Here is a 14,016-nt window from a genome sequence, read left to right as displayed (position 1 = left end):
TTTGTAAAGTATTTTGGGGTTTGTTTTCTTGTCTTCCTTTAAAGTCATCCCTCAAGTGTCTCATTTATGGATCTGCCTTAAGAACTTGAATAGCACTGAAGAAAACCTGTGCTGCCATCAGAGCACAGGCAGGTAGTTCAGAGCAAAAACATTTCCTGGAAATAGTTACTACTACACCCAACATCACTTAAAAAAATTCAAAGAAACATAAGAATACCTTTAGATGAATCCACTTTCAGAGAACAGTAATGTTTACCTGCACTGAAGCTGAACCTCGCTCCCACTGCTATTCTTTGTAGCAAAAATGCAAATGTAATTGACTTGTCAAGGCAGTGCCATTTCCCTGAGAAAGGCTGAGAGATACCAGTGCCCGGGCAGGACAGGAGAACAGAAACAATGCTATCAGTTATACTGTGGGTTGAAGCAAAGGGAAGACTGAGAAGTGAGCAGGCAGCACCAGGAACATTCATTTCTTCTCTTCAAATCCACACATAACTCCAATAAATGATCAACACAAGTACTTGCTCCACTGAAGTTTGTGAGTATCTATATAATGTGTGCACAGGAAAATCAGAGACACAAGGATTAACAGTACAGTGGATCCTGGATAGTGACACCATGGTGACAAAGACAGCTATATAAGGGAAGGGAATCAATCCACTACTTCAGGGCTTCAGATAAATGATAGCAAAACTATCCCACATCTCTGTGATGTGCAGATGCTGATCTTTTTCAGATTTCAGCTGTGGTCCCAAGGTCCTGTCCAGCAGCTCCTAAGCTATTTCAGTATTTTGTTGTAATTCTGGTTCAGGGCAACCCCAGCTAATACTTAGCTGCATTAAAAGAACCAAAGTCAAAGGAAGCTGGGGAAAGAAGAGAACAATATAGATTATAGGGAAGTTTTCTAGCACAGCATAATGAAAAATAAGGAAAATGAAGAGATTGCAGAAACCTGGCTCTTACAAAAACTTTACTGACTAAATCAACAGAGCTCTCCTATTAAGTAGTTGCAGATCTGGCTTGTTCCTATCCCCCAAAAGTATTTTCATTCTCTAAGTTCATGAGAGGAGCTTTTTAAAGTTTCCCAACTAGCACTCATCATTTCCTTCTTCTTGGTGTCCTGGTTTACCCACTCCTTAGGGTACATCTGGTCATCTTTTCAATATCCTTTTGCATGAATGCTTGCAGACTGTTTCTCCAAAAAGTGGTGGCATTTGAATGTGAAATTGGTCCTCTAGGCAAACCTAGCAGACCCTGCTCACCAGCCTTGACAACACAATTTTATAACACCTTTCATCAATCTATACTAGAAAACGCTGTCAGATTATATAAATTAAAGAGAACACTATTTTCTTTGTCAACCAGAGATGTCTTCACTAACAGGCTGTAAAATTACAGGCAACACTGACAGAGAGACAACACAGAGTATGGGACAAGTCAGTAGGTGAAATCTTGGATTTTCTCTGAAACTACAATGAAGTTAAGTAAGATCTTAACATTCAGCATCACCTGGATTTTAAGGAATGCTAAGGAGGCAGGATCATCCCAGCTGACGCTGGAAGATGTAATGCACAATCCCAAAACTGACCTCTGTGGTCCTACAGCCACAACCATCTCCTTTCCGTGCTGAGCTCACTTTTGAGCCTATCCTAATCTCATCCATCAGGAAGGCAGGAGGAGACATGGCAGGTGGACACAGCAAGACCACTACATGCTGTTCCCAGCTTCAATGCACTGCTGTCTGCACATAGGATATTCCAGCTGGCAGTCAGCATGGGGCTGATGGCTCTCTGCAGCTGCTCAGAGGGCAACAATGCTGTGCACAACCACTCCTTCCTTACAGCAGCATCCCATTTAATTTCTACCTCAGAATAGCAGAGATGTTTGACAATATCAGTGCAAGCTGCGTTGGCTTGTGAGCTGCCCTGTTAGTCATGACAGTTATTGGGGTGATGCTCACTTTTTTGTTTAAAAAGAAGCACATGCCTTTCCTGGCCCTTCCACATCAAGGGGAAGCACCAGCACTTGCACACCTACACACACAGGTGTGTGTAGCACTTCCATCATCTGTTTATTTTTGTCGATATTTTTTATAAGGAATTGCACACTGAACGCATTGCTGTCCCAGCTGTCACCACTTGTCACATTACAATAACGATCACCGCTCTCAGATGGCAGTTCAGGTTGTTTAATCATCGCTTTCCTTCAAGCTGTCCATTGCAGGCAGGTCGCCAGGCAACAGCACCAAGTGGCAGGGCTAGGGGTGGGTGGGAGGAAGAGGATGGAACATGTTGGGGCTGACAGGGAGGAAAATGAAGAGCTCATGTTCCTATGGGAGAGGAAGGCACAGGAGCTGCTGAGCCTCTCCAGTAGATGCCAGCCTGCAGTGTGATGAAAATAACAGGGATTTCAGAACCTCGAGTTTTTGTGGAGGAGGAAAAGGCAGCTGGACTCCAGCCCACAGCACTTTAACGCAGAGCTGGGCCGCATGCTGCAACTGCCATAGATATCTGTGTTCTGACTCCCTCCATTCCATCAGGCTCAAAGCCATGGGCACATCCTGTGGTTAGAGACACTTGGAATCAACGGCATTTATTCCACTCAGTGACTTTAATATAAGCTACTCGGGAAAGGATAAGCAGTTTCTCAAAGTTTCTGAAGAAAAAAGAAAGGCTAAAAGTCAACTTAGAGAAAATTGAAAATAAAATGGAAGGTGAGAGTTTTACATACAAAAGATGAGCTGGAGAATGTTTTCGACTTTGTTTTCCAGGAGTTGCACAATTGAACAGTCCTTTGTCATTTGAATGAAGATAAAAGGAGAACCAGCAGTAACAACACAAATACTGTAGATCTGCATCAAGGCTTCTTTGGGTTACAGTAGCCTAAGTAGAACTTCAGAATCATAGAATCATCACAGAGTAATTGAATTGTTTGAGTTGGAAGGGAATTTAAAGTCCATCTGGTCCAACTCTTCTGCACTGAATAGGGACACCTACAGCTCCATCAGGTGCTCAGAGCTCCATCTAGCCTGACCTTGGTGTCTCTAAGGACGGAACACCACCACCACCATCTCTCTGGTCACCCTATGCCAGTGTCTCACTGTCTTTGTGGTAAAAAAATATTTTCTCATCTTACAATCTAAATCTCCTCTAAGCAGTTATTACTGAACTTCAGCAGCTCATCTGTATTCTAGATTACCAGCTAAATTCAGATCTATATTCTTCAGCCCAGGCTCTGTCCCCCTTAATGAGTTTAAAGGGATGAGGAAACATGCACACAAATGAATCAGAGGAGGTTCAGTGCAAGGTGTCATCCTCACCCCACAAAAACACTCAGGAAATAATTACCCTCTGATCAGTGACATTTCACCACAGATTAGTGTGTTCTGGTATTAAGGTTAATGCATCTGCTGTTTTGTTGATGTATCTTTATTTACCTACTTAGCCTCTCCCATTAAAAAAAAATCTATCATTTCACATAAAGAAGGTAAGCTCTAACTTGGATTTACAGATTCCCATAATTTGATTTTTTTCCCCCCAATAACAATTAATTTAAAGCTTTTCATCTTTTCCCTACAGAAAAGTCATTTTTTTCTGGGAAACATGTAGTACAACTCTACAGAAAGCAAATTAACTTTTCAGTTAGTATTGTCTGGCACATAAAGCTTGATTTTCACAATAAGTATTCACACTTACACATAGGTAAATTCTTCAGAAATCAAGGCCATGAATATTAATTTGAAGATTCCCCAGAATTCACTTCTGTTTGGTCTGTTTGCAGAAACAGTTCTGTGAGATGTATTGGCAACACTCTCAGTGAGGGCAGCGGATGGCGAAACTGTTCCTGAAGGTTTATACTGATCCAGTCTCACACACATACAGGGACCATGTGACCTCGTTCAGCTGCTAAAAATGCACTTTGGATGCAAAATACAAATTCTCCACACAAAGTCGATTCTAAGTGATTAAATGGGGTCCAGTCCCACATTACTGTGGAATTTCAACCATTTTCTGAATCCAGAACTTTGTGAATATTTCACCCCCCACCCATCCCACCCCCCCCCCCAAAAAAAAAAAAGAAATGTTTTTAAAAACGCACCTGAAAATACCTCATATTGAACAGGAACAATTTATGAGGAAATTTGTTATATAAAATATGTCTCTCAAATTATTTTCTTCACCTTAAATGTGGCGGGGGAGGTGAGAAAGTGGGTGGAAGAGAAATATTTGGAGAAAGAAATGGGATATCTCTGTTGAATTATCTAAATAGCCTGAGATTTTCTAAATTCCCTTTCCCTTCCTGCTGAAGGGCTGAATGTAAATGTTCTGCAAGAGCTCATGGCACTGTTGGCTTTCAGTAATCACTAGCTGAGGTGACATAATACAAGTGAGATGTGAGCAGCAGCACTGAATTGAGACCCAGTGCCATAAGGGATCAGTGAGCTTCTTTCCCATGTACAGCTGTTCGCTCTCCACCCAAAAAGCTCACACTTCTCCTGTCTTGGGAAAATGTTTGCTTTGAAATGACCACTGAAAATCATCTCCTTCCATCTTTTTGTTTATCTTTTGATTTAATATATCCACACAAAGCATGGAAGACTGCAGATGAGCTCTTGAGCTATGAAGGGCACCAAGAAATGATACACATGGTATCAGACACATATTCCTGGTAGCAGTCTATAAACCACTTTGATGAATGCTCTCTCCAAACACCAGCCTTACACTGGTGTAGCAGTGCACCTCACCTCAGCACATGACGAAAGACCCTGCCCCAGCACAAGCTGCTCACAGAGCTGGGTTTGGAGCACTGACATCCATCCATAGTAGCAGAAATAGGTCTACTTTTCCCCCTCCTTCTCCCTGCTCACCTAAATCTCCATTCTTTCCTCAGTCTAGAGTCCTAGAATCAGCTTTGAGTCCTAGCGCACTACCATAGGACAACATCACTCCTCTATTTAGAGATATGACATGAGGTTAAAGTTCTTGTAGAATCTCTGAAAGAAAGGAATTACATTTTAGGACATATCCTAAAATATCCTGTTCCTTCTCAAAGTACTTTTCTTTTATGCTCCCCAAGGAGAGAAAGTGCAGTACTAAGTAAAAGTCCTACTGTGTTACCAGCACTAAGAATGAGAGATTAAGGGCTCACGCATTAACTGTTGTTTGACTTAAGACGGAGAGCTAAAAAAAATGCAAATGGCACAAAAATCATTTTACTGCATCAACTTTTATATGCACTGCAAATTCCAAAATAATTAGTCTATCACCCAATGCTGCCATTTGAATTGGAATCAAGGCACATTTTAATTTAACACAGAAATGTCAATTAGAGCTCTGGGAGCCATTGATTTTTTGGTTTGCTGACCAGATATGAACAAAAAGACAGAAGGCAGTGTGTTGTGTCAGTCTGATTGTCTTTCTCCTCCTATGAAATGAAAACTTGAATCTAAGTGATCGAGATTCAGCATGAGCAGATTTTAAGAAAATATCTGTTGTCAGAATATAGGTAAATACTATAGTTTGAGATGCTCTACCACTGCCAGACCTGGGCATTGGAGAAGATGCAAGGCCCACAGGACACTTGCAATGTGTAGTAGCAATGAGGCTAGAGCATCTCAAATGGCACTTCACATATCTCACTGGAGCTCTGCACACAACTCTTGCATTGGTGTAGCAAGAACAGTCAGTGGAGGCAAAACTGCCCAAGGCCAGTGCTAATCTTGGAGCCCTCCATATGTGCACCTGTACCACAGCAGAATGGGTCAGAAAGCTCCACACCCTCTCCAGAACGAGCTGCTGAATTCTGGCACCGTTGCTTCTCCCTTTGGACAGACCTCGCCGTGATTTCCAGGTCAGAGAAATAAAAAACACTTATTTGAAGACAGGAGGAAGGGGAGAAAATCCTTTTCTATTATAAAGTATAGCATTAGGAAAATTGAAAACTATAACCTCATTGCTTTATATAGTTTATAGCCTCTTGATATTGCGGGAATGCTAGCTGCAACTGTCAGAGCTCTTCCATAATTCTCCTTAATCTCCTCTCCTGATGGGATTTGCATATCCCACTTGTCAGTCTGAGTGGAAGCTCCTCTCCATCTCTCAGACACTTTCACAGAAGCCAGCTTCACACAACGAGAAGCCTTTCTTCTCATTCTCAAGGATTCTCTTTCACCCACTTCTTTCTCTCAATGCATGACTGTTCTTAATAATTTCCCACCTATCCTATTTCAGATTCTGTATATGAAAAGCTTACATTTTGTATAGTCAAGAAGTATACCCACAGATGGAATGCAACAAAGAAGAAAGAAACACTATGGGTATTAGATTATTTTTTCCCAATTTTAAAAGGAAAAAAAAAATTAAAAAATAAGGTCCTAATTCAAAGTCACATTGAAATTTTCCAGCATTTTTTCTTTGTTGTTGCTATTGTTCTTCTTCTTAAAGGAAGATTCATATAAAGAAAGGATATCAAGTATTTTACGATCGGCAGAGTAGCACAATTTGAAGCACGGTACTTTCAGTAATACTTTAATTTGACCTGATTATTTCCAGTTTAAATCCCAGTTTTGTTTTCTCACTTTTGTTCATCCTTTCCTAAATACAGTCTCATTAGCTTCAGCAAGAGATTAGGCTGAAACCCTCTCGGCATCTGGTGCATTATTCTATTAATACCATAATATATTATTGCAATATATAAGCAAGACATTTTACATTGTACTGAAGCATTTTAATGCAAGCATCCAACTTAAGATGAATCTTTTTGGGGGACCTCTTTCCCACACCTCAGGAACCAATCTAAATGCAAAGCAACTGACAACAGGGTCATTCCTCACCATGGGTCTCACCACTCTGAGTGCCACACTCACATTCATCTCCTTAAAACCCCTTTTTTATAGTAATGCGACCACGGTGGAAGGAAGGGAGCAGTGGACTATTGCACTGTCACCAATGGAATGATGCTGGCAGTTCTTCACCCACCTCTGAAAATATTACACTGGAGCCACAGCTCTGCCAGAAGGAAGGACAGAGAGTACTAACTACAACCAGTCGCATGAATGCAGCATCTGAGCAAAGGCATCACAGAGTGAGAAGTGACATTTTGATTGATTCTTCACTCTGGTCAAAGCAGAATAACACTGGCAATTTCAGACACTTTTGCCATGCCTCTACTGTCCTTTGCTGTCTCAGTGTTAAAAGTGAATACATTCATTATCATCCACATGGAATTCTGTTCATCAAAAGCAAGCGCCTGATTCAAATTCAAGCTCTTGGGAACCCAACTCCTAGAAATTCACAGTTCATTTTCCACAATCTGTCTTACAAGCAGATACAGAAAGAGCAGTGCTTGCTTGATTTAGCAAACCAGAGGTTGAAAGGGAATACGAGCATTGCCTGTAAAATAATTCCAGGGAGGTGTAAGTGCCAAGTAGGGAAAACAACTTTAATTAAAAGGCGTATAGACAAACCAATAAATAAATAGATAAATAGATAAATAAATTTCCCAATGGCAATATTAGATCAGAAATCAGACAGAAGCTTCCAAAAAGCATAAGAAACAACTATCCTGAATAGAGGAGAGCAATAGGAAGGAAGGAAACTCCATTTTTTTTTATGATGCTTTTTGATGAGCTTCAGGCAGCATATAGCGCTACAGCCTCAAACCTCTCCTTAAGTTCTTAATGTATAAAATAGGTTTGAATGCTCCAAATGAAAACCTAACCACAGATTATCCACTATTATTTTACGTAGGAAGAAATAAAGTGCATTTGAAATATATAGGTATATTGTTATTCTGTCTTATCTGAGTTCAGATTGTGTTATCAGTAGCATCAAATAAAAACATGCAAGTAATACCTAATGAAGAGTCTCAGCTTGTTTAAAAGCTCTCCTATAAGAGTCTTATCTCTTCCCTTGTTGTCTAGTGTAACCACACGACAACAGCGATGATGACCTTGCAGGCTTCATACTGCACTGGACCCATCAGTCATATTGACTTTCTACTGTGGATGAAATATAAAAAATTATCTGGCCAGGTTACTTTGCATCTGGTCCAGATTTCATCTCCATCATTCTGCTGAGGATCTTCAGCTTGGAAGACTCAAGAGAAGCTCAGCTAAATCCCTTCAGCAACATAAATCACAGAAGTTTGGACCAGATATCCCGGGCTACAGAAGATGTAAGTGCTGGGTGACCATGTAAAAGTCAATCCATGAGCTGGGCACCTGTTCATATTCTTTGCCAAACATTTTGAGATCTACACCAGCGTCCAGCCCAGGAACTCAGACTCTGCCCAGAGCAAGGCAACAGTGGGTTGCCTTATAAATAGACTGAAAAACCTAGGCAGCCTTGGTTTCTCAAAAACTGTAAGCATCTCTATCTCAAATATTCATATTGGATATTTCCTTGAGAGTTGCTTCTCTCCATTAAAATCAAATCTCATCTCTATGCACAAATCTCTGCTGCCTGTTTTCTCCTACTCTGTAGCATAGCACTGAGGGAGCTATGGGGAATTCAAATCTACAGTGTTTGCATATACCACATCAGGAAGCATGTCTGATACTTCTGCAGGCTAGGAAACCTGCCAATTTCCACACTGTTGTTGAAATTCCCCAGAGGTGCAAAATAGCCAGGAGATCTCACTTGTGTGTCTTGTAGCCAGGGTTTAAGGAAGAGATTTAGCTGAGAGGATCTAATACTTCAACTTTCATGGAGACCAGTAGAAAGACTCCACATATATCAATGCAAAGAAACAAAGCAATGGTGCTAACATGGGCCAGTTAACACCTTCTTGGATCGTTCCCAGACAGTCTGGGACTTGCTATAAGCCAGAGACCATTTCCAGCACCCAATTTAGCTGCAGCCACTCCTCTCTGAGTTGCAGACAGAAAGAGCTCTGGATTGTGTAGATGCCAGACCATGCCAGATGGCCTGCGTGGCCTCGCACACCTCCACAGCAGTCAGAGAGAGCCTCAGGACCATCTGCATTTTCACGCAACACTGGATACACTCCTGGTTTCATCCTCATCAGTCATCTGACAATCCAGCTTCCCTACGCCTGTGCTCTTCTCTGTAGAGCATGGACTGACCCTACTGGGGGGAAGCCACAATAAGCAGGACGTATGTAAAGCACAGCCCTGTAGATGTGACCTGGGTTCTTGCCACAGGTCTGTGTGGATATGGCTGTGTGGGCATATATTTTCCCCACAAGGCTGCACAGCTGATCCTGTTGCTGCTGTCAAGTGTAATATGGATTCTGTGCTGCAGGGTAAGCTGTCTGAGGAGTACCCAGAATCATTGATGGGCCCCACAGGATCCCCCTTGTAAGACTGTTTATGTTGGTGTACTTATATCTGAATGACTGATACCACTACTTATTACTCTTGTTGTGCCTGTGGCTAAGCACAACCCAGCATCTGAACAGAACAATATACACACACAACGTGAAATCATTGCCCAGACACAGAGAATCTGCAAACACTGTTCCTTACAGCTACCAGGAGTCCTCCCAGAGGTCCCTTCCCCTCCATCAGAAGCATTGCAATCGTATCCAGACCACTACCAAAATAAGGATACATGGAAACAGACAGAGGTTGGCAGAATCAGGTACATTACAATTAAAACAAACCTTAATGATGACAGTGCTTTTATTTTACAGCTTTCCCATCTAAAGGGAGCTCAGATTTTTAGGGTTTTGTTTTGGCTTTTTCCTTTACTTACACAGATGCTACAAACTATGACCATCTCCACAGCCTCCCTCTGCCTGGGCAAAAGGCACAAGCTGTTTAACAGCAGCGCTCACAGAGCATATCAGAATGAAAATGAGAGGAGGTGTGTTGCATCCACCTGGCACAGTGGGAAAACAGGGAGAAATCTGGCAGCCACTGCTGCTGGAGTGACACCAGGGCACCAGGGTCACACAGCACCGTGCACACAGCACCATGGGATCCCCTGCCACTCTGTGCAGGCAGGGTTACACACACTGCACACTCTGGGAATCACTTCATCCTAACCCCCTCCCAATCCCAGCTCCTTCACAGCTGAGTGTCCAAAAGCTCTGTGCAGAGCCTTTGGGTCAGTGCTGTGTTGAGCTCCTACTGAACCAACACCCCTGCTTCAAATGAGCCTGGATGAGCTTGCTGGTGCATCCAGCTCCTGAGAAGCCCAGCTTCATTTAGCATTGTGAAGGATGTTACCACAGCATGAATAGCACAGTACTGTCAGAGTACACAGCAGCAAGGTGGGAGCATGATCTCCCCAACACAACACCACTAAGGGCAATTTGGGCAGGACAGCAGCAAAACATTTCCCCACAGCTCCCTGCAAGCAGTTTTACAGAGACACTCAGCAGGTAAATCAGACCAAAGCATTAACAGTCCATACTACCACAGTGGGCAGAAAGAACTATACATATGTATATGTCTAAGACAGTACAATAAAAACTGCTACTTTTAATACTAATGTATTGATCTATATAGAGATGAAACATCTTTGTGTGAAAAGAAGAGGAAAACTGATGCTTGCTGGGTGACTTTTTATATCAGACGCTTTTTCTTAGCAAATAGCTCTCTTTAAACCAGTGTCAGACTCAATTCAATCAGTATGAAAAGACTGGAGTTCCTCCCCAGCAACTTCTGTTACCACGACTATGTGAGAGAGGCTAGCTGAGTTGGGAAGAAAAGGGAAGGTCCTTCAAAATGGAGATGACAGGTATCCCCCTGTCAATTAACTAATTAAAAAAGGAAAAAAAATGCTGATGAGCCAATAATACCTTGTCTCAATTAACTAGATCGGAACCCCACAGCATGGGGCTTACAACATTCATGTTAATTCTAAATGGAGTGCCTGGGATATATTTTAATAGTATCCATACCAAAGGAGTTCATAATGATCTGACCCTAATTTCAAAACATCACCAGGTTCCTTATGCTAAAAGCTGAGAAGGAGGCCAAGGATTTGTACCAAGCAGACAAAAATCTGGCTGAGAGCAGAGGAGCCCAAGTTGCCCTTTCCCCCATGAAGTTGTATGGGCAAACACCAAATCACGCTGCTATCCCTTTGTCTCCTGTTAGCATTCTGCTCACTGGGGCACTCAGACCCTCACTCCTGTTAGCCCCAGAGCAGAGCTACCAGCAGGCTTCTGGCTTGGGGCTACCTCTGCAGCACAGGCTGTAGGGATACGAGTTAACTTGATAACTTTGATGCCACAACTATTACTCTAGACTGGAAACCTGTCACCTATCTCTCTGTCTGATTTCATTCTACTTGGCTCCTGTCAGAGCCATTCCGTTGCTATTCATGAGAAAAGTCCAGGTTATGGGGGAGACCAGAGCTGTCTCATTTTAACACCTTCATGACAAGAGGCAAGAAAACACCTTTGTACCCTGCACAGAGGCACCTCAGAGACAACATCCCATGGGGCTAAACCCTGGGCTGACGTGGGTCCCAGCAATGGAAGAGCAGCAGCAGTAGCCCTGGAACTTTCCCAGGCCTTGCTCACAGCTCAGCATCCCCTGCTGCCGGCAGGGTTACCCTGGGGCAACCAGAGTGTGGGGGACGGGACCTCTCGGACCGTCCCCTCCCCGCCCCTCCCCGCCGCGGGTGGTGGTCGTTCCCCCTCTCTGCCTGCAGGGTGATGGAGAAGGAGTTGGAATGGGCTGTGCTCAGCGGGCGGGCGGCGGAAAGTTTTTTTTTTGCTCCAGAAGAATGGTCTTTTAGAGGCACTTCTGCCCCACTGCACACTGCTAAGCGAAGCCAATCCGCGGCTCCCGGGAACGAAATCCCCACTCGAAGAAGGAAAAAAAAAAAACAAAAAAACCAACCCGCATTTCTCTCCCACCCCACCCCCAAGGAAAAGAAAAAAGAAAAAAAGAAAAAAGAAAGAAAGAAAGAAAAAAGGAGAAAAGAAAACCAGGGAAAAAAGAAAAAAAAAAAAAAAAAAAAAGGAAAAATGCAAACCCTCCGCCCCCACCCCGCCGAGCCCCCACGACGGCCGTACTCACGCTGCTGTTTTGGCCCGACCAGTGTACCATGGCTTGGTTGTGCGCCGAGTCGCCGGTGAGGGCGAAGGTGGTGCTGCCCAGCCGCAGCTCCTCCAGCCCGAAGCGGGCGGCGCCGGAGCCCCCCGGCTCCCGCCCCGCGGCACCGCCCGGCCCCGCCGTGCCCCGCGGGCTGCGGCCCCGCCGCCGCCGGGTCGAGTTCCGCCGGCCGCCCCTGTGACCCCGCTGAAGGTACTCCCCGGTAGGAGCTGCCGCTGCTTCGGGCCGGCCGTCCCCGAGCTCTTTCTCCGGCTCGCTCGCCCAGCTGCGGGTCTCCCAGCCGCTAAATTTGGTCCCCGCCACAGCAGGGTCGAAGGGTGCTTGAAGCTCGGCATCTTCCGTATCCATCCCGGCCCCTTGCCCTCTCTCACCTCCCTGCTCCCCCGGGATCCTCCACTGTTCTTTTTCTCCCCTGTCGGTCTTCAAATGCATCGGTAATCCCTGCTGCGGATGCTGCTGCTGCGGCTTCACCTGGGAATGGCAGGATCTGCAAGTTATTTCTGCGCCGGTAAAGCCAAAAGTGAAGAGGAAAAGCCATGTCCAGTACAGGAGAGCAACGTGCCAGGCTGGGTACCAGCCAGCAACTTTTTCCATCGCTGCTGACTGCTGATGAGTGAGAGGGAGAAAGAGCAGGAAGGAGCGAGCGGGGTGCTGCCGATCTACCCACCGCGGGAAAAACACTGCGAGAACTCCATAAAGTTTCAGGCTGCTGTATTTGATGCAGCTGAGGAGAGGGAGAGTGCTTTCTCTCTCCTTCTTTTTTTTTTTTTTTTTTTTCCTTCCTTATTTTCTTTTCCTTCTTTTGCACTTTTTTCCTTTTATTTTCTTTCTGTCTTTTTTTTTTTTCCCCCTTTTATTTCTTTCTTTTTCCCCACCCCACCCCCCCTAAAACTGGCGTTCCTGATCGAGCTTTTGATGGAAGGGAAAGCCACAACCACACGGGGGAGGAGCTGAATTGAAGTCAGAGAGAGAGAGGAGCAAATCCCGGCTGTGCCTTCTCCCGGCTGTTCTCTGGAAGCTGCCGCTCGCTCTCTCCCCGCTCCCCTCCTGCACCGCTCCTCCCGCAGCCCCGCCAGGACCCCCGCGTGTGCCGGGAGCGATTGGTTCCCGCCTCCCCCCTCTCACACACACTCGCTCCGAGAGGACTTATTCCAACTTTTGCACTCGCACACAGCTGATCCCTTCCTCTCCCGCGCTTCCCAGCAGCTGAAACCTCTAAAACCTTCTAATGTATTAAACAACACTGCTCAGGAGCTGGAAGCAAATGTGAAAAGCGAAGGAGCAGTTCATACATGTGTGCATATAGTTCTTCTAGGGGAAATATTTTAATTTGCATAATGGAGCGGTCCCAAATGTCTGAGCAGGCTCTGAGATGGTCTCTTTTTCCCTTTCTTAGTGACTGATGTAAGTGCACTGGAGGTGCTGGGCATAGCCCCCGTGCTTGATTTCACAGCACAGGAGTGGGTGGAAGTTATATTTCAACCTCTCCATTCCCTCCTCTGCCTTTGCTTCACTGTGCCATCACTTAAAGCAGCTGCTGATGTTTGGATAAATCACCGGGCACAGCCAAGATGTGCTCACATAAGTGCTGATGGGGACAGGGACACGCTTTGGGAAATAAAATGACAGCAAGAGGAGACTTTCCCCCCATGTGGTTTAGAGTAGAGAAAACCTTTCTGCTCTAGCTGCTCATGAAAGATCAGGAGTTCCTCCCTCAAGAGCTGTGCTCTCTCTATCACTAGATCTCTTCTCCAGAGTGTTGTCATACGTTGTGGCCAAAGCGGATCACCACACCCTGAAGTGCCAGTGTGTGGGAGCTGCTGAGCAATCGCCACAGGCTGAGCCATGGGACCAGGCCTGAGCTTTTATGGATGAATGCAAGCGGTGATGCTCTTAAAGACTGGAGAGAAATAAAGGCTCTTCCACCAGAATTCTAGTCAGTCCCAATTTGCCTGCTCTCACTCATTCCCATTTGATTTTCA

The 14,016-nt window shown here is 44.6% G+C and overlaps 1 protein-coding gene across 2 annotated transcripts in view; it reads right to left on the bottom strand.

Moving 5' to 3' along the window:
* SORCS1 (sortilin related VPS10 domain containing receptor 1) overlaps nt 1-12,855 on the bottom strand; it is a 269,815-nt gene extending 256,960 nt beyond the window's left edge. For both annotated transcript variants that reach the window (XM_052677145.1, XM_052677146.1), the window contains exon 1: nt 11,999-12,855. In XM_052677145.1, coding sequence (XP_052533105.1) covers nt 11,999-12,628 — 630 coding nt within the window. In that variant the 5' untranslated portion in view covers nt 12,629-12,855. The remainder of the gene's footprint in view (nt 1-11,998) is intronic.
* Nucleotides 12,856-14,016: the final 1,161 nt, after the last annotated feature.

This window comes from Tympanuchus pallidicinctus, unplaced genomic scaffold, assembly GCF_026119805.1.
Source record: "Tympanuchus pallidicinctus isolate F22 unplaced genomic scaffold, pur_lepc_1.0 scaffold16, whole genome shotgun sequence".
In the NCBI taxonomy this organism is placed as follows: domain Eukaryota; kingdom Metazoa; phylum Chordata; class Aves; order Galliformes; family Phasianidae; genus Tympanuchus; species Tympanuchus pallidicinctus.
The sequence above is the reverse complement of the archived record's forward strand: the minus strand, read 5'-3'. Positions and strand labels throughout refer to the sequence as shown.